At 43.8% G+C, this 20,718-nt stretch overlaps 1 protein-coding gene across 8 annotated transcripts in view; it reads right to left on the bottom strand.

Annotated features, from left to right (window-relative positions):
* Positions 1-20,718, bottom strand: part of LOC148318429 (sickle tail protein homolog) — a 67,689-nt gene that overhangs the window by 17,273 nt on the left and 29,698 nt on the right. For 6 of the 8 annotated variants that reach the window (XR_015839881.1, XM_088282642.1, XM_088282639.1 and 3 more), the window contains 2 exons: positions 10,410-10,699; positions 828-1,017 (listed from right to left, as the gene is read on the bottom strand). Coding sequence is in view for 7 of the 8 variants with exons in the window: in XM_088282642.1 (XP_088138768.1) it covers positions 828-1,017; positions 10,410-10,699 (480 nt within the window). In the remaining variant the exon portion in view is untranslated. Of the gene's footprint in view, positions 1-827; positions 1,018-9,335; positions 9,597-10,409; positions 10,700-12,298; positions 12,439-20,718 lie in introns of those variants that run through there. The other 2 variants (XM_088282643.1, XM_088282645.1) reach the window with 2 other exon arrangements.

The raw sequence follows: 20,718 nt of genomic DNA, 5'->3' as shown, positions 1-20,718 counted from the left end.
CGACTTCCGGAACAAATGGCATCTGGAGAGCTCTAGCATCCCCCTTTCAAGTTAAGAAAAGTGAGAAAATAGAAAAACTCGATACTCACATGTTCCCTTCACAGCAGAACTAATGCAGACTTTTTTGGGATGAGAATTTTTATGCGTGTGTGTGTGTGTGTGAGACACTCTGGGAGGGACGAGGCAGTAAAGCACCGTTTCACTCCACCCCTTTTGTAACACCATAAGGCCTCGCTAAATGTTTTTCCTGATGTAGAGCAACTTGAAGAGGTGCTGAAACTACTTACTCTTTACCGAAAATATTTGGGGGGGGCGCGGAGATAGGACAGACTATGAAATGTAAAAGAGTAAGAGAATTTTTTTTACTGTCAATTTTATCCAAAACGTGTTTTGCAAATCAAACAAACTAGTTTGCCTCTTTTATGACCTTGGGAAAAAAAATGCTAGCTAATTTTTATGCACAAAGCAACAGGTTGCCATAACGTTGCTAATATTGTGAACTGACTTAAACTGTGAATCGTGTTTTTTTTTTATTATTTATTTTAATTTTTAAAATTTATTTTATCTGATTGAGAATTAATGAAAGCCGACGGGTATTTAATTTTTTTAGACTGGCACAAGATAATGAATTTGCCACAAATCATTATTCAGGCCAACATCATCAAATGAGTCTATTAAAATAAATCTGGTGACGATGTAAAGTTCTAGTTTAGCTTTTTGCGCTAGTCAGTAACCAAAAGATTTTTATTCTTTTTTTTTTAATCAAGAAAGTCAACCAAATTCAATTGGCTAAAGCTCTGTAAACAAGGTCGAGATCCACAACTCACCAAGCGAGCGGTCTTTGGTCTGGTTTGTGGATCGCACCACGGGCAGGCTGGCACGGACCCGGCTGCCCCGGGTGAAGCCCAGAGGCGCGTCCACCTCGGACATGGCCTCCAGCGAATCCAGTGAGGTGAGGGAGAGGTGGTCGACGTCCACGCCGGGCTGCGGGCTGGGGCAGTGCTTGGGGCTTCTGCTCTGAAAGCAACAAAAGATGCAACGTAAGGATCTGGAACTCGAGTTGAACGGAGCTTCGTTTCAAACTAGCCAAGTTGTAACTTGGGTTTAGCAAGTCCAAGTCAAGTTAGACGGGCTTGTCTAATACTTGAACGATCCTTGAATCCTGATTCCTAATTCTATAGGTTGGCTGATTGTCTCAAGCTATGTCAAGTTAGTGCGTGAGTGTGAGCTGTGGCCAACAGCAGCAACATGCCTTGTCCAGTCATGTGGTCTGCCAACCAGCGTCTTCCTTAAAGCCAAGCGAGCTCCACGTCATAAAATTGGCAGCTCAACATGCGACGACGTCACACAAACCATACATTAATGTGGCGACGTTTCTCACACCCTCCAAAAAGTTGCTACAAGTCATTTCGGAGTTGCGAGACGTGACCATCGCTTGTAATCAGATCAGGCCTCCGCTAAGCGAGGCTTCAATACGCCGATGTGTGCAACAAGACTAAGGAGCTCGCCGAGCTTTTGTGCCATGGCGGTAAAATGATCTCCACCGCCGGGACAAGGTGGGGGGGGGGGTCTGAAACCAAGAGTGGGGGGCGGGTCATGGAACAGTGGGCCCCTTTATGCAGTGACCTTCTTCGTTTGCAAAGACTCCTCTAAACACGTCTGCATGTGCATGCTGCTACTTTGCCACACATGCAGGACATTTCGTTTTAAACGTTGACACGACACAGAGCATCCCCTGTTAAAAATCAATAAACAACTGCGACCAGACCAAAACCCAGCTGAGGTGTAACCTGAAGAAAAATATATTCACATAATGCTTGTCTATTTTATAAAGCAAGTTCAACATAAAGTGCGTGGCAATTATTTATCCATTATTTGTTATTAACTTTGTGAGCAAGAACAAGAAGAAGTCGAGTGAAGTTTCAAAGTATGATGTAAATGTTACTATCCTATTATTAATTTAGAGTCATATTTAAATGTTTAGATTGTCTAAAAAAAATAATTAAAATATAACAGTATACCGGTTTGTTATTTTTGAATTTATTTTCGACGTGACTATTCGAAAAAAAAAAAAAACGAAAAATAAATTACTTGTAAGCTGTTGACGACCACTGTGAAATTGTTTCGACTGACGTGAAGTGCATTGTTAGAACACAACACCACGGCACGACAAGATGCAGAGAGAGATGCGAAACGAGCGGGACCAACTGTGCAAGCGGGCGACTGGATCGTCATCAAGTAGCTCTGAATGTCAAGCTCGCAGCGCAGGGACGAGAGCATGGCCTGCCGGGACTGGTGGAAAGGAAAAGGAGGAAAACAACGGAGGAAATAAAAATGCCAGCGGGAGGCCAGAGATTGGAAAAGGAGATGGTCATCAAACCCAACACAGGCGCCATGGCAACAACGTGATGTAAACACAACACGGAGCCTCGACTGAAAAGTGCTCAACATCACATGCGACACCATTTTGTGGACTTTTTAATCATCCCTTTTCGCATTACTTGATCAGCCGCAGCGCACCGGCGTTGATTTGACGCTTTCCTGACAAATTGCTGAGTCATAACTCTCATTAAAAAAATGCTTAGCCATAAGGGATTAAAAATCATGAATAAAAATGTGGCTTTTTGCTGTTCACGCGTGATGATAGGAAAAGGTGACTGGAAAGCACACGTGTGCTGACACCGGAGAGCAAAACGCTTTGAAAGATTGACGCGTGCCCGTTGAAACTCTCAGCTTGGAATTTTCGAGAACAGGCTAAAAGTGAGACGGCCGGCGCGTTTAATGCTGTGCGTGATCAAGTCCACTTTTCTCACATGAAGTCATTGATTTGTAAAACTGATCGGATGATTTTACGCCTTGAGACTGTTGACCGCCACTGTGGAAATTCTCCCACCGAATGAAACAAAAATTCTCCGTCACTGCATCCTCCCATCAAGCTATGATACGTGCATCCGTTCATGTGCGACAACAATTTGTCCAGTGACCCATGCATCCATCTAGAAACAGCAATCCATTCATCACGCAGTTATGCATCATCTGACCAACCATCCATAGATCTCGGCCTTGCCTGCATGTAGCCACTGGAAAAAAAAAAAAAAAAAAAAAAGAACGTAGCATCCATGAAACGAGTAAAACATGTTTGAAAAATTGCATCTTGATACGCAAGAGCAAGCCGTCGGCTTTGTGCAGCGTGTCAGCAGGTACATCACACCGTAATAACCACGCAACAAGCTCCGGGCGGCAGTCACCATCACTCTCGGCAATTTGCTTTAATCGCACCATCTTGGCCCGTCCGTCCGTCCGTCTGACGGCTTGAAAGCTTTTGTTTTTTTTTTTTTTGCGTGTGTGGCGATATACGCTCAAAACGACGTGTGAGATTTGAATAGCATACAAATAAGGTGGCGCAGGCAGCCGACGGAAATCCTGCCAGGATGTCCTGGGTAGGGGGGGTCACATTTTCTTGGAACAATGGCTTTTACTCGCTCATGCGTGTCTCTCTTCGTGACCGTCGCACAAACAGGCTATGCTGCAAAACACACATTTAAGTCTCTTCAGGCATGCTTGCTTTTCTTTTCCTTCCAACTGCATGTTCCTAATAGCTTTGAACGCATTTTCTTTTTATTTATTTTTTTGAGACATCACAACTAGATGTTTTTAAGCAAACAGTGGACCAGGTTCCACAGGGGGGAAAAATTTTGATGAGGTGACTCGCAAACCGCTAATTGGCAAGGCCTCACTGAATTTGAGGGACCAGAGCTGCTCCAATAAACTGAACAAAAAGCTCTTTTCATGACTTCATATCATATTCTCCATGGGTCAGACTCGCATGAGAAAAACATTACATACATTTTGGACCTGAGATGTAGAAATCACCCGTGTGGAATTTCACTGCAGGTGCGAACAGGTTTTTTTTTTTTTTATTCCCATCAAGAAGAAGTCAAGGTAAAAAAAAAGAACAAGTAAGAGATCCAGCGGTGACATTTTTGGAGTGTAAACACCGGCAAAGTTTCTCTGATTCAAGCGGACACGCCTTGAGTCGGCGTTCAGACCTTTTTGTCTTTCTTAATGACATTACGACCAAATCCCCTCGTCATCCATTCCCTTTGTGGCTTCCTCCTGCGACGCATTCCTCTTCTAATCCTGCAGTCCAAACTGCCCTGATGGACTTTCTGACTAGCGCCGACTCGTTAATTTGCTTCCTAAATGGGAATTACTCTTTAGTCTCCAGTGTCACGGCTGAACGTGACTTGTGGAGAGTCCTTCTTTTTTTTTTTGGGGTGCCAGTCATTCAAGATTTGAACAGTAACGACAGAGACAATGGAGTGCCTGTCGACCTGGCTGACATTTCCGACGTCTGAGCGGACGCCGTCCAATCGATTTCACGCTCTCAGGCGTATACAAATTAGTCGCGGTTATCACGGGCAGACATCAACCTTTCCAGCCAATGAGTGAGGAGGAAGTGGGGAGGAGGAGGTGGGGGGGGGTTTCAAGAGTCAACTTTGCATAACCATCAGATATGTCTGCCGCTGGGAACAGCAAGCACTCAATGGCTCTGTTATTAACATTTTCGGAGGGTTGCGATTGTATTTCAAATATGCTCACAGAAGTGAAGAAAAAAAAAATGGCTGACTGTTACCTTCTTGCACACTTACCTAACTGAACAAGATCTGAGCTACATCTCACGCTGTCGACTATTTAAAATGAAAATTGCTAACATAGACCAAGATAGCAATCTGACTCCATAAGAGGCAAAGACAGGACAGGATTTGACATTTTGTCCTGTCGTCACGGACCAATTCAAATGACAAATTGCTAACATGCTAACGTGATAGCAGTTGGCGCGCCAAAATAGAAAACGATGGCAACCTGAGCTCAGAAAGCGCCACGACAGATCTCAAAGACTTTCCAGCTTGCCCTTGAGTCCGAGGATACTTCAAATGACACACCGCTACACACCCAACAACATGAACGTATTTTGCATTTCACTTTCTAGAAGCGTGTGGATCTCCGTCCACGTGTGAAAGGAAAGCCGCGGCCGGTCCTTCCTCTGGGTGTTGTTTTAGTCCTTGTCGGACTCTCTCGCTACAACTTTAGTTTCTGGTTCACCTCAAACCCCCCCCCCCCCCTCCCCCTCTCCTCCTTGTACATTTTCAAAAAGCCTCTCAACACTCGTACCCGTGTTCAGCTCGGGCAGCGATCTCCCGTGTCCGGAGATAAAGAGATACAACTCATATCCCACGGAGATAAGAGCGGAGTCTATGCAAGACACTCAGCAGGTGATGGCCATCACACACACACGTGCACACGGACTTTCCCATACTCAAAAACTCAAAGCAAACCACTTGATCCTGGGAAAAATGATCCCTCACATTTTTTTTTTTTAAATTCAGTCCCCCCAAACAAGTTTCCAGCCTGGAAAACCATAAAGATTTGTAGATCATTGGCTCGGGGTATGAACTCCGTCTCTCGCTACCTTCCATCAAGGAAATACACGCAAACTATTTGCTGACAGGGGCGACGGCGCGCCGATCTGTCCGGACTTGCCCTTTGATATTGCTTTCGTCCAGATGAACACGCAAACGCTGGGATAGCGCAAAGCGGTGGATGGTGGAATACAAAAAAGGAGCACACCCATCCATTCACTCAGACTGAGTGAAGCTCCTATTTCACAACGTTTTGTTTATTTGAAAAGGTCGACTCGGGTGAAAAAGGATTGTCTCCAGAGAACATTTTAAAAGAAGATTTGATTTAACATGATTAGAAGGGGGGGGGGGGGGGCAAAAATAATTAAAAAAAAATCTCAAATGCATCGTCGAGTCTCCTTTTTGTTTCCTCAAATTATAAAAGTAACTCGCAACCAAAGACAACAACCTGAACAATCAAACTTGTTTGTGCAGTTCCCTTCCATATTATCTGGGGAATCGTCTACCTTCTTTTTTTTTTCTTGCTCCACTTATTCTCAACGCTAAAATCAGAAGCAAAGTCAGATTTCACATCTCGTTGAAAGCTAGCGTTGGCCAACGTAGCTCGATTTGTCAAGATAAGCTAACGTACGACTTCCGCAATTTCAATGCGAAAGAATCAGAATTCAAACGATTCCCACCGACTCACTGCCAATTTTTGTTCTCTTCGGAGGAATCTCAAGCAGGTTCGATCCAGACACCCCTAACATGCCTCGTCTCCGCTCTGCCTTTTGAAGTAAGCGAATACTTTTCGGCTCAAGGTGGAGTCCAGATGTCGGGGCGGCAGGCAAACACTTGAGAATTGAAGATGCCGAGCCACAAAAAAAACAACAAAAAAAACTTTGGTTTATGTTCGAATGCCACTGCTGATATACACGTGAGGCTCATTAACAGTTATGTTGTCCAAATTTACGGGTGCAGTTTTACAATTTCCTCAGGCTACCTCGCTGGAAGTCAACTTTGAATCCCTGTAACTTGACTTTCTTTCATTTTTCCAGCGTTGCGGCAAATCACTATGTTTATCACAATGGGCTGCAAAGAATCTCAAGTCTTTTGGATCACCCCCCCCCCCCTCCCCCGCGCGTTTTTCTTTGTGTGGACTCTAAGACCCTGTTAATGCTCATCATCGTCAAGGTCAGAGAGAAAACGCCGTCCACTCCTCTGGGATGAGCTACAACTCCCGCAGGAAACCATTTTTTATTGTCCTCCTTTTTTTGCCGACACCAGGAACAATCATCATTGCGGTTCCGAGCGAAGCGCCTGTTTGCAATCATCTCAGGTCCGACCGCCAACATCTGGAGCAGAAGCCATCTTAATGATTTGGACCACCACAAACAAGTGGCAACACCCCCAAAAAAAAAAAAAAAATGTCGCCATGACCCTTTAAGGTTAACGGGGGTGAGTGTAGGCACCCCGACGGCGGAGGGCAAACGGCGCGTGCGGTGGCGCCGATGCCCCCGTCTAATCCGGCGTGTCTCTGGGGTTAAGCCCCTCCTGACAGAAGGCCCGATGATTGGCCCGCATCTGATCGCCGCTGATAACGAGTAAAGCCAGACGGCATTTTTTTTTTTTTTTTTTTTTAACACGACACAATACAAGTGTCTTAATCAGGGAAGCTAATCGGGTCTGAGCTCCTTCCAATGCTGCACACTTTTTTTCCTTGTTAGCCCGGCAACACAAGTCAGGATTAGCTGGTCTTGTATTTCAGGCAAACAGATACGGAAAAGTTGAGATTTTCTTCAAAATAAGACAAGGTTCCTCGTGAGCAATCGTCATTAGCTATCGAACAACAGAATTGGTCGTAACAATCTGGAAGCAAATTCATTCCTTCGCTAACTACAACTCTTCAAAAGGTAAACCATGTGTTTAAATTACCTATAACGTCTGCTGCGGCAAAAAAAAATAAAAACATAAAAAATTCACAACACACCGAAATTAAATGGAGAGCTGTGAAAATGACAGCAAATTGACTTGAAAGGTGACACTGTAGACACAAAAACTGGTCCTACCTAAGAGGCATCGCTACCGAATGCATAAATATTTGATCACACAAAGGAAATATGACCACAGGGTAAAAGGAAATGTGCTGCGTAAACAAACACAGTGCTACTCTGCTTCTGGCAGGTGGACGTCGAGGCTCGCGACATGCTTCAAATCTCATTTTCAAAATATCATTCAGGAAACAATCTTCAAACGACAAACATCAGGATTGCAGATCGTCGTGTGGCTTTGATGTCCCGCCCAAATGGCCGTACTTGAACGCAGCGCAATGACAGCTCACCTGCCACATTGCACAGGTAGGCAACTCGTGATCACATCCTGGGGAACCGAGACCTGTTCGCAGCCCGTTTAAAATGGACGCTCAACTGTGTCCAACAGAACTATTCACCTCGGAATTCATGGCTCATCACACACAGACACGAAGGCGCACGCGCATACACACACACACACACGCGCGGAAGAAAGGAAGGAATCGTGTGCGCGTTTGTGAGCGGTCAGGCGGTTCTGTTGCTGTTAGCTGGTGATGGTCTTGCTAGTGGGATGTTATCTCATCTCCACTGATCCGTGTCTTTCATGGCCTGGAAATGAAACCATGAGCTTTTGTGAGGAAGACAAATACATAAACGACGACCCAAATAAAACACTCTCGAGGTGAGAATTTGGGAAGTTACGTGCACGATAGCATCTTGGCATTTTCTGAAATTCTGATTCGTCTTTTGTAACCCAAACCTCCTGAGAGCGTTTTGTTTTTTCACCCGCGAGGCACGCACCATCGCCAGCGGGGTTGCTCTTCCTGTATGGTCGGCACGCTTACGTCGCCGGTGTGGGGAAAACTTCCAGTCAGGCCTGCTTGAAAAATCGCGCAATGTGACACCACTTATTGCTGACTGAAAAATATAATTTAAAAATACAGAATGTAAAAATGTATTGAATGAAATAATAAATGATCAAATCAAAACAATATATAATGAATCAACACGATTTTATGAACTATTATCACAGACTGCCATGCCTCCTCATGTTGCATCACTTCATTTACAATCTAATTCTCATCAACTAAATATCAGCAAAATAACAATAAGTGCAAACAATGAATATAAAATTAAACCAACTATCACATAAAACAGAATAAATGAGATGCAATGACAAGTATACAAAATACAGAAATAAACGATATATTAAAAGGTAAACAATTTTTAAAAAATCCAACAACTGGCATTTTGACATTGCAAATAAATAAATGTAATTTCTTGACTTTATTTAAAAATGCCAATAATGAATAAAAATCAATAGTATTACTCCAACTAATAAAGATAACCGCAAAAGTTAGTAAAAAAATCTTATTATTAATTAATAACGAATTCAAAAAGACACTCAGCTAAAATCATTACGTAAAGCTCCAACTTAAAAATGCATTTCTGCCACTAGGAGGTCATTAGACATAATTGTATAATTATGAGCACAACACAAAAACATTGCCACGCCAGCAGTCGCAGTTTGGGTTATGTTATTATTATTTAAAAAAATATATATATTGTACAGTAAAAGAGCATCAAGTCGTTGTTGGGTTTTTTTTTAACATAAAATGGCAGCACTATTGCAATTTTGTCGAACCCTGTTCATTTCTATGCAACCGCAACGCAAAACAAAACAGCAAACAATTGGCGTAAAAACAGCGCAATAATCAACAAAGTGCCGCCTGATTTCGACCCCCTGACAACAAAAACCCAAACAACAACTTTTTTTTTTTTTTTCTTTCTCCCGTAATGGAGGCAACCAGCACCTGCCCAGCGTGCAAGTTGCCAAACGAGTCCGCGCACGTCGTGCGAGTACAACTTGGACTCAACAGAAGCGAAAACAACTGCAACCTACCTCAGTGGTCGACAATGGGCTGCAGAAGGAGTGCGGAAAAAGTTGTTTTGGTCATGTCAAAGAATGGAATAATCCATGTGCGTGCTCTGCTGTGCGACCATCGCGCGTTCCCGGCACCTCTCTCCTCTCTCGGGCTCTTTCCCTCGCTCCGTCTCTCTCTCTTTCTCTCTCTCTCTATCTCTCTCTCTCTCTGTCTCTCGCAGGCTGCTACAAGTCAAACGCGAGCCCCCTCCAGTGGTGACATCACGCGGCGTCGCCATGGCAACCGCCATGACTCCACCCCAGCCGTGCTGCAGCTGACTGAACCTACCTGTCTGACAAGCTCTCGACAATAAAGTCCCTTTTGCTGCACTCAGCAGCAAAAGTGCACACTTGTGTCATCAATCTTTAGAGTGTTATGAAAACAAAGTGGGGTTTTTTTTTTCCCTAAAGAGAACAAAGCAAGTGAATGAAAAAAACAACAACTTTATTCTCGTAATATGCCTATTAATGTTGAAAAAAATCTCACTGAAAAACAGGACACTTAAAAAAAAACCAAACTAAATAAATATGATTCTGTTCCCTAAATAACACACTTTTGAAAGAAGGAAAAACTGGATTAAATGTTCAAACTGTGCATAATTTTGTGAATCCATGGCAGCACATTTCATGTCTTTTAAAACTTGAGTGTTCAGCACGTCACCCTGAGGTTCCCCACCACCAAGGGCGATATGGCCTCGAGCGTCCATCGTGGCCGAATGCCAACGTCGCCATTACCGCGATTATTTCGGTTATACACGCTCACTTGGCCCCTCCCTTCTGTCTGCAGTGAGCCGGTGCAAACAAACGGACAACGTGACCAAGTGAAGCCCATCATTCTTTCTGAGGTAGATGATGATTGACGACATGTCAAACTGCCACAGTATAGCGCCAACTACTGTCGGGGAGGAGTTACTTTTATTTAATTTTTTTGCCCTTTGTGAGAACGCATCTTTCGCAATTTCAGCAAAATGCTGCCACAAAACCAGGCGTTTTACACCCAAAAAATTAAAATAAATAAATAAACAAATCAATAAAAGACATTCCTTCTCGTACCTGTTCCCGCAGCCTTTCCTGGTGCCCCATGATGGCCGAAGCATGATGAGGGTACTTGTGTTTGAGGTGCTCCAGGAAGGCCTCCCTCTTCTTGTCCATGTCGGGCGGCTGCATGGCCAGGATCTCTCGGCTACTGCGGGCCCCCCCTAACGTGTGTCTCCGAGGGACGGCGCGGCCGCTGCCTTTGGCGTCTGCCCTGGAAGCGGGCGTCCCATTTGGCGAGGCCTGCCTCCGCGTGGCGTGCTCGGCGTCGTCGGGGGAGGTGACCCTTAGGTTGCTTTTGGTCTGCTCTGAATGGGTGGAGGGTGGAGGGTGACGGGGGCACAAAAACACATGAGGTCAAGACGCTGATGTTTTGTCATTAACAGAGATTGTTTGCAACTATTGTTGGCGCTCACGCGGGTCATGAAGAGGGTATGTTATTCCGAGCTTTAAATGAACTCAGCGACCCGCGAGTTTATCAGGCAAGAACATAGACAAAGAGTGACAAAGGGGTAGCGGCCAAGCGCAAACCACAAATAGAAAATACACAAGCTTTTGATGCCCCTCCTGAAAATTTTCACAATTATTCGCATTAAAGGGGAACTCTTGCAATCATAAATTTATTTTACAAGTTTAAAATTTATTCTGATTAATGATGTTTGTGTAATAAGCATTAAGCAGATGAAGCCATCCTTTTTCATCAAACGCAGTGGCACTGCCATTTTGTCCAGTACCGCCCCCTGCTGTCGACTGAAGATGATGTCAAAGTGCCCTCGGGGAAATGTCACCCTGTTTTCTGGGTTTGGTCACGTGATCGGGAGACGAATCTCCTCGGCAAGCCTCCTCCAATATGTGCTTGAGTACTTTTTCCCCAGTGACGGTCAAGACGACAGTTCGCAAAACCCGGGTCCAACTTTCACATGGTGTGCTCAGACATAAAAAGGCAAACCGATCCAAAAATACCGCGTGACTGAGCATTTACAAGTCCAAATCGGAACGTGTCAGGCTACTCAGAAAAATTATTTTGTATTCACAGTAAGTTTGACTTTAGCTTGATTTTAGACTTGTGTGACAGCAACGAATGTTGAAATGTTGCTCAAAACAATATTGTCACAGCAACGGTTATTCAGACGTTGAGAACAACTGTCAACCAGCGCCACCACGGGAACCGACGGCATTTTTCTTTTGGTGGGAGGGTTTCTATTTATGACAATTGTCACCACAGAGAGTTTTCTACTTTTTGTACCACCCCGGTTGTCTGGCAGTCGTCCGAGCATTTGTGCGCAGAGACGCCATCTCCGGTTGACAGCACAAGAAACACATCATCATCGTGGCCCATTTCTCCGAAAATACCAGCCGTGGATGGATCCGTGTAAACAAAATGTCAAACCGCGGAAAAGTTGACAGGATGAAGCTAATGTCGCTAAATGCTCAGTTCTTGGGCGGTTGAAGAAGTCGATTCGTTCTGCGTAAACACGGCTTTTTACGCACTCGGCGCTCACGCAGCTTCGTGAGTAAGGACAAGAAAGCAAATTGGGGGAAACCTTATGCAAATTTCATGAGCCTCCTTCCTTCTGGTTCGAGTTCTAACTGCGGATCTTTTGAGGAATCGCAGCTTTGATCGGTAAACACACACGAAAAAAAACGGCGACGGTGCATAACGATGCCAGGCGTCTGTCACCGGCAACGCGGTCCCAAACGCAACAACCACCTCCCCCCCCCCCCCCACACCCGACACCCTGCTCTAAATCAGGGCCACAGCATGCCTCGTGTACTTCCAAGACCTATTTTTAACTCCCGAACAGTTCCCCCTCACTGCTCACTAAATTACACTCGGCAGACAAAACAAACTCGGAATGAACTGCGCTCACCGGTGGAGTGGCATGTGAGGAGAAGAAACTCATTACCTTCCGCACAAGAACAATCTTCATCTGCCAGTTCTTCCTCCATTGCACCTTCAGCATTCGCAAAAGATAAAAAAGAAAAAAAACAAAGGCGATGGCGAGTGGGGACAAATCTGCGGTTGACCCGCTGACTGGCTGCTTGCTGGCTCACTTTGAGATTCCAGGAGCAGCTCACGTGGGAAAAGAAAAAAAAAAAAAAAAAGAAAAGAGGGGGGGGGCTGGTGATAGGCCCTGCCCCGCCGCCCCAGGATAGACTGCTGGGGGGATTTAGAAAGTCAACTGCATTCCAGGACAAAGTGCGACCAGCCTCTTTTCGCCCTCGGGCTAAAAGATCGACGGCGAGCATGAAGTATGTCAACACAAGCGGAGTCAGCACTCTTGCGGCCGAATCCAAAAAATACAAACAGGTGTCATGTTGATTCCTTGGATTTTGTTTCGAAGAAAACCCGAGTGGTTAAGCATAAAGGCCATCATTTGAACCCTGGTATGCGAGACGTTGGTCCATTTGTAAGCAAAGTCTGATAGGGATGCAGCTGGAATGCACAACCAAAGACAAGGCTCAGGGTTGAAGAACTACCAAAAAAAAAAACAATCAAGCTCGGTATAACAACCCAAAGATGGGCCAGGGTCAAAAGGAGAAGTCCGAACATTACAAACTCACGACAGTTACGGTCTTTCCGTCTGTGTGAACACGACGACCTGAACCAGACAAATGAGAGCACTTGAAGACTTGGACCTCTTGATCCACTGGCAAAGTGACTCTCGAGTACACTTCGGTAGAAACAGACACGGGCCAAAGGAGAAATTCACAAGATTTGAATGCTTAACTTCAGTATAGGTTATATGAACGCTATCGCTTAAACTCTGATGCACGCCAAACAATCAAGTTAGCCCGTTCAAAAACAGACTTGGGCCTGGCTTGTTTAAAATAATCAATTACGAGACAGCTTGAAGTTCGGGACACTTGGGAAAACCAGTCCGGTACTTGTCTGACTGAAAAAGACATGGACGGGTGTCAAAATTATATTTCGACAATTTCAGTGTATTCAGGATATGAGAAGATCACCGTCAGCTTGATCTTGAAGATGGGAGACTGCCCTGGGCCAATCGTGAGTTCTGTTCACACAATAAATCGTGTTCTGCTTTGGTCTGGATCCAAAAAGGGACTCTTCAGAGCCACGTTTAAACATATCTCGAAAATTTGTCCGCCAGTGAAGTCGAAATGAAGCCTAATCAAATCAACACCAAAGCCCAAACAGCACTTGTTCCCAATTAGGGACCTCGTAGGAGAACCCAGATGCTGTTGTTTTGTTCATGTCGGCTCTTAAACGCAATATTAGGAGCACGTCTTTCTCCTTAAGGCGACCGCAAACGCTCACGAGCTCATTGGCCCATCGCGGCCGCGATCGATCCAAAGCCGCCGGGCGAAGGCGCGACATTGGCGCACCTTCACGGCGGTCCGGGGGAAGGCAACGCGATCAATGGGGGAGTTTGTGGGCCATGTAATTGGGAGCGGCGGGCCGAGGGCACGGCGACTCGGCACCTGACGGCTGATGACGAAACGCAAGAGGGCGCGCGCCCGCTCTTCACCCTCACCGGGGAACTTTTCTTAAGTGTTTTTGTTGGCCATGTGTCTGCGACTTACAAATGTTTTAATGCCGCCGTAGGACAGGCTTTAGGCTTGTTGCTTTCAGGAGCAGATGGCGCGTAGCTAGCAGAATAAAAATGTTGAAATCAAATGAAATTTGGTGAACAAATACAGCAAATGATTTTTTTTTAAATATTTTTTTTTAAGTTCAGTGAGTTTTAATTAGTTTTTAGAGTGGGTTTCTTAGTTTTCATTAGTTTTTAATATTTTATAAAATGCTCGCTTTTTGATTTTATTTGTTTTAGTATTAGTTTTAGTTTTTTAAACTATAGATCATTTTGTATTGTGTAATAAAGTAAACTATAATTGCCCAACTTCCTTTAGTATCAGAGATTCGAATTGGCACGAAGCAAAGGTTGCATGGTTGAGTATGCAGGTAGGCACTCTTTTAAAAGATCAAAACTCTTTTCCAATTATTTTGACTCCAGTTTGACAAGCACTGCTCTCAAGAGTGCATCGGATCCAACCACAACCAGAAATTACAGCCTGTAGCCCAAAACCTTCCTGCCCTCAGCATTCCACATGGAAATGAAAAAAAAAAAAAAAATGACCTCCTTCCACCGGCGCCTCTCTTACAGCATCACAAAGGATCTGCAAGTGAATTATGCAGTTTGCCTATGAACATCGGGCTTGGCGAGCCTCCACCTGCCGGTTGTACGCAGGAATGAATCCCCGCGCTCGTGCCAAACTGTGGCGCGCAACTAAGCCTGTGGATACACAAACTGCTGACGCGGAAGAAAAAAAAAAAGAAAAGAAAAAAAGCCTACTCAATGGTTTCGTATGACGCTTCATTGAAAAATAAAAAACAGCACTATTATGCTACAGAAACTGAAGTGCTCTGTATTAAATACAAGTGGTTTGGAGAGTTTCTTTGAATCACCTGCTGCTTTTTGTGAGAATTATTTATTTATTTTAATGAACTCTACATCGGGTGCAGCCTGAGGCCGCTTCAACTGAGTCGCCTTTACCCTTTGAATCTTCCCCTTGATTAAAAGCCACTTCCTGTTTTGTTTACACAGCAGACTCAGAGTCAAGAACAGCGTTATAATTTTGAAAAACAATCTTAATTGCAATTTTACCCTCCCATTTAATATTGCAATTGCGATTTAATATACAATTTTTTTCATTTTTTTAAGCCTCGAACGCATCTTTTTAGCGAATCTCCCTCACTATGACGAGCAAACGACTTCGTAAATTGTCCGATTCAAGTCTTCAGTAAAATGCCTCGGAGTATGCCGTGAAGCGATCAGGGAGTCCGTCTAGGAGCCTTTTGTCGTTCATTAACCAAGCACCGCCTCACGAGTCGCCGTGGTTGTTAATGTGCTCTTCATTAACTTGCGAGTGTGCCTATAGACTCAGATGCCTCGGCGGTCTCCCGTGGCAACGGTAGTCTCTGGGCCAACGCAGCGAGGCCTGGTGGCGTCGAGGATGGGTGTGGGTGGTGGTGGTTTAAGGAGGAATGGGGCGGGGGGGCTTTAATGGATGGAACAGCTGCAGCCGGGTGGAGGAAATCCGCCCCGGAATTGGAGCCGAGAAGTTCCCTTGCCTGAAGTTTTCCTAAGGAAGCTTTAAGCTCCTCAGGATGGAGGTCAGAAGACCACTGAGGAGCAGCGAAGCTTCATATCTGGATTAAAGATCTTAAAAGAAAAAAAAAAGGCAGCTAGGCGACTTTAAATAAAAATGTCTGAATTCAGACGCTTAAAGAAAAGGCTTGAGAAAAAAAAAAATCGTAGCATGAATTGAGTAAGCACGAGCATTTTAAAATGTGTCAAGTGTAAAATAAAGATGACACTCACTTGGATTGGATTTTTTAAATTACATTTCAAAACTATGATTTTTGAATAACTAATTTAATAACTTACAATGCCTTCTAATAAGCAAAATATGTTATCAAGTCATTCATGAATTGAACAGAATTTTCAGCATTATTGCTCTGGCTCTTGTTCGATTTGTGCAAATCCACCTCATGTGCTCTTGCCACTCCCCGACTCATTTTATTTATCCAGAGAAAACTGATAAATGCGATCGATAGACTCACTCTAGCCTTTATATGACATTTAACTAATTTACTGCCATTGACAGCTTTTTTTTTTAATTTATTTATTTATTTTTTTTTAAATTGGCTGGTAGTGAATGAAATATTCAATATGCCAAGGCTAAAATAAAACAAATAAAAATATATTCAAACATATATATAATAATAATAATAATATATATATATATAAAATATTCAAATTTCTGCAGTATTGTAGCAGCCTAATATTTTTATCATGATCATAAATATGGGTGCCAAGAGTAATGTTAAACATAGAGGCTCCACAGCTCCATAACGGTGAGACGGGAACAAGACATTAGCAGGCTCGGGTCCGATTGGTTACCAATGAGATCATCCTCAGGGACAGCCCCACCCTCCCCAAAGTCGACGATGTCATCAGTGCCGAAGCATCCCAGTGACGTAATGCAAGGAGGGCCTGAACTGACGTTCGAGTAGCGTTCCTTTTCTTCCTTCCTTCACCTTTTTTTTTTTCCCTCCCTCCTCTCGCGCCACTTTTCCACTCTCCAGAATGCATCGGGATGAAAAGCCCATCGGCTTGTTTATTAGCGCTCAAAGCCAACGCGAAAGCGATTTGCCGCTAAGCCCTGTGAGCTATTTAAAAGATGAGGGCTACTGACTAGGTGAGCGTATTTACATATCCCAAATCCAAGCTTGTGTCCTGTTGCCGTCATAAAAAAAGGAATTAGAGATGATGCGAAATTGTGCAACGACATCATCGCAGTCAATGATTAAATTTTTTTAATTAAATCTACACCATCCAACTTTAACCTCTCAAAAAGGGGCACAGCAACGTCAACGGGGAGATGCAAATTCGAGTGGCTAATAAATGCAGTTCAGAAATTGGTAGCAATCAGGAAAAAGACTTTTTGAAGCTTTTTTTGTGGAACTCACGACAGACATGACAACCAAATTTCATGTTTCGAAGCAAAATGATAAACAATTTCATCTTTGCAAGTGAAGAACTGCAAGTAAGATGAGGTCTGCTGCTGCTGTGACGTCTGACGGGCGGGGAACGGTGTTGCGTGGCTCGCAACATTTGGGAAAAGCAGAAGTTGCACATGTAAGCGTTACGTCACTTCCGATCTAATTTATTCTGACATTTTTTTTTTTTGGGCAGGAGCTTCCCGTCTGTTTTTTAATCACAATTTGAAAAAGTGTGTGTGTGTGTGTGTGTGTCGGGCAAACATCCACAGCTCAAGAGGATTAGCGACGGGACTCTTGGCTGATCAAAGCAGCAGCGAATCCAGCTTACTGGGACACACAACCTCCAAGGGAGGACATGATGCAAACTTATGAGCCAACCCTACACAAAAATAACACCATCAATTAAAATCCTCAATTAAAACTTTGCACGCACCCACTTGCTCCACTCGCAAAGCGGATTCAAACTAAATCATTTGATTGGCTGACTCGAGTCATGTGGGAGGAGTTACAATGGATACCTTGGATATCTCGCACCTGGGTTAGAATAGTTCGGAATTTTCCAATCAAGTTCGTTTTAATTTGTTTTGTGCGTCGTTTCAAATGGCTTTCTTAAATTTGTTTTCATTTTATTTTGTTCACTTTTCTCCGTTTGTTATTTTGTTACGTTGAGTTAACTCCCTATAACGTCGACTCGCACACATCAACTTAACCCACTCGCAAAGCTGCATCGGAGAACCCATTTGAGTATCTCCGTTGTGATTTTTTTTTTTCTCTTTTTAAGGAATGCAGGAAACCGAAAAGCCAGCAATAAATACCACTTTTTAACGAGGTACGGTTTTAAGCCGGAAGAAGGTCTCACCGCTCCCAATTAAAACGATTGTTTATTGGAATCTTGATGTCTTTTGCTGGCTTTATAGCGCACGCCGTTCGACACCTTGTTTCCTTCTCATTCGTGCATACCCAACAGACCAAAAAAAAAAAAATACATCGACGCAGTCTTGTCTTAATAATGATCCGATGATTCCAACAACGGGCGGATTTATGTCCAAATCTGTGATTGGGTTTGTTTGCGGTCACTGGAAATTATCACTATCCGGGTTTATGGTCCCCCTCAGATTTAACGCAGCACTTTAGTATCTTTCAGCGCATTGTTTGCCGTTTACAAGCCACAACTTTTAGTGTTTGGTTTGCTCTAAAACACGGTGCTCATTAAGCCTCGCCAGCTGCAACAAGCAGCAAGCGCAAAAAAAATAAATAAATAAAATAAAAACACATACACAACAAAGCAGTCGGCTATAAAAATGTATTTAATCCCGAGACGGTCATAACGGTAGAGCAAAATGATCGTCTCGGCGCATCTGCTGGAGGTCAAAACTGCTTGCGATGTGATGCTCTAGTTAGTTTGCCATACGTCGTTAAGAAAGTTGCTACTTATGCACCGTGACTCTGCAATTACTCTCGGCGACGACACCATAAATTAGTCTGAATGGGAGGAGACAATGGCGACTCAAACTTTGGTTTTGGCGAACCGACATTGTGTTTACCCAAAAGAGCGTGGAGGAAAGACGTGATTAGGCGACCATGATTGGTCGGCCCTAATTGGGAGCTAGCTGATAGCGAGTAAGCCGCGCATTACGGCTACGCTGGACAGTAAATCCAAAGTGCAATCGGGACTATAATTAAGTCTCTCGCCGGTTGTACGCCGAAAGTCCTCTATCAAGCTGTCAGAGCTGACGGACTCAACGGGGATGTGATTGAGGCCAAAAGGTCATAGCGGCATTGACCTTTGATTCTGGAAGAATTCATTTGACTATGTGGATGGCTGCTTAGCATCATCCAAGGCCTGCATTCAGCCTCGTAAATTTTTTAAAAGGGAACAAAAAATAAATAATTTTTTTTAATAAATTTTCTTTCAATTTATCGGGAAAAAATAAAAACACCACTTATGACAAAAAGCATTGTTAGCTAAGCTTGTTAGCTTAGCTTTCTTGCGCCATGGTCTCGCATGAGTATCATAAAAAAAGTTGTCAATTGTTAAATCATTCACTACTAGCCGAGTAAAAAAAAAAAAAATGGAGTTTGATGTGTTTAGCCGCTAATGGCAGTAAATAAATTAATTTAGCATGTTAGCTTAGCTTGCTGGGAATGGAAAAAAGACAATTGTGCAGTTCAACACCTTTCAAAAAAAAATAAAAAATAGGCATGGTAAAAAAACGGAAAATGTATCACATCATTCGATACAGTTTTAGGTTGAACTTGACAAATTTTCTAGTTTACTTGCCAACCTTTTTTTTTTTTGCATACGCCATTTTCCACCGTCCACAAAATGGATTAAGCATGTCTTTGGCTGCCCGGTGGCTCTGGTCTGGTCTTGACATGAAACGGGAGGGGTGGGGGGGGGGGGCGTTGTTGAGCGGCCGCCAAGAAGGAAACACCGTAGCAAAAGGAAAAGCTGACAGGAAGGAAACCTTGAAAACAAAGGTCATAAAATACACAAAGATGGCTTTGCGAGGCCTTTCCCGCCTTCTTCCTGCCACTCTGAAAGTGAATGGAAATGTTGGCTATGCCACGGAATGTTCTCTATGTTGGAGGAATGGAAATGCCAAGCCTCAGTCTTGAATTTCTTACAAGAAACCTAATGACAGACAAGAAAACACCACAACCGCCCCGCAAAACTGATTAATATCTGTAAAGAGGCTCTTTACTCCACTTTCCCGAAACATCTTGTGAGGGAAATTAAACAAGAATCACGACTGACCTATTCCGCACGTAAATTCAAGCCGGCAAAAAAAAAAATAAAAAGCATACTTAAATATTTACACACTGGGGAATCGTTTAGCTTTTATTAACGCTGGTAACAGTAGACTTGTGAGGTGGAGCAGGAATGGCAAAAGACGTGCTCGGGGGGGTGGCGTCTAGACTTGGAGATCTGGACGCAAAACAATTTTGAAGCCACAAAATCGGCTTCCCGTCTACGGTGGAAACATGGAAGTTGAAAGTCCCCGAAACGGCAGCAAAACAGAAAACAAGCTAGTCACGAGTGAATGTTGTTTTTACATATCAGGCAATGTTAGTTATGGATGAATAGTGCATGCGACTGGTATTATGAAATCTGCCTAGCAACACGCTGAATTCTGATTGGATCATAACTCTCACCTAAAAAATTCAACACTAGGATATATATAAATGTTAAGAATATGATGATGATTTCTTGATTATGTTAGACCAGCAGAGAAAGTCTTGACTGCCCACCACCGATTTTCAACCAGGAATTCATGGCGACCGAAGCGTTTCCATAGCGACCACTCCAAATAAACTTCATGGCTTATGTTGACGGTCCGGTGGAACTCCAGCACTACGTATATGATGTTAAACACTGACGTTCTCTGGAACGCACAAAGCCATGTTTGTTTTTAGCCGCACGGGCTGAACGTCTGCGGTTCGTTGCTCGGTTTGCGCTTTTAACGAGGTTTGACAATGCGGGTTTCTGGGCTCATCCTGTGCGTTATCCGTCCCAAACGGACTGGAAGCGAAGATGTTTGTAATTAAAGTCGAATCCTCAAGGACTGGATTAGACTTACTTTGCATCAAGTTCAGTATTTATACAGCGCCGTCGAGTTATCAGTCCGAGCAGGAAGGACTTCTCTAAACACATCAACCGCAGACACAAGGCAGGTTTCATCCCAGAATAGCGCCGACGAACAAAAAGCTTCTCCGAGTCGTCGGATTCAAGCGGGAAAATATTTCATGAACGGACACTTCCAATCTGGATCAGATGGGAGAGATTGTCCGGCA

Source organism: Idiotropiscis lumnitzeri, chromosome 19, assembly GCF_059441095.1.
Source record: "Idiotropiscis lumnitzeri isolate Australia: NSW breed Sydney's pygmy pipehorse chromosome 19, RoL_Ilum_1.0, whole genome shotgun sequence".
NCBI lineage: Eukaryota > Metazoa > Chordata > Actinopteri > Syngnathiformes > Syngnathidae > Idiotropiscis > Idiotropiscis lumnitzeri.
The sequence above is the reverse complement of the archived record's forward strand: the minus strand, read 5'-3'. Positions and strand labels throughout refer to the sequence as shown.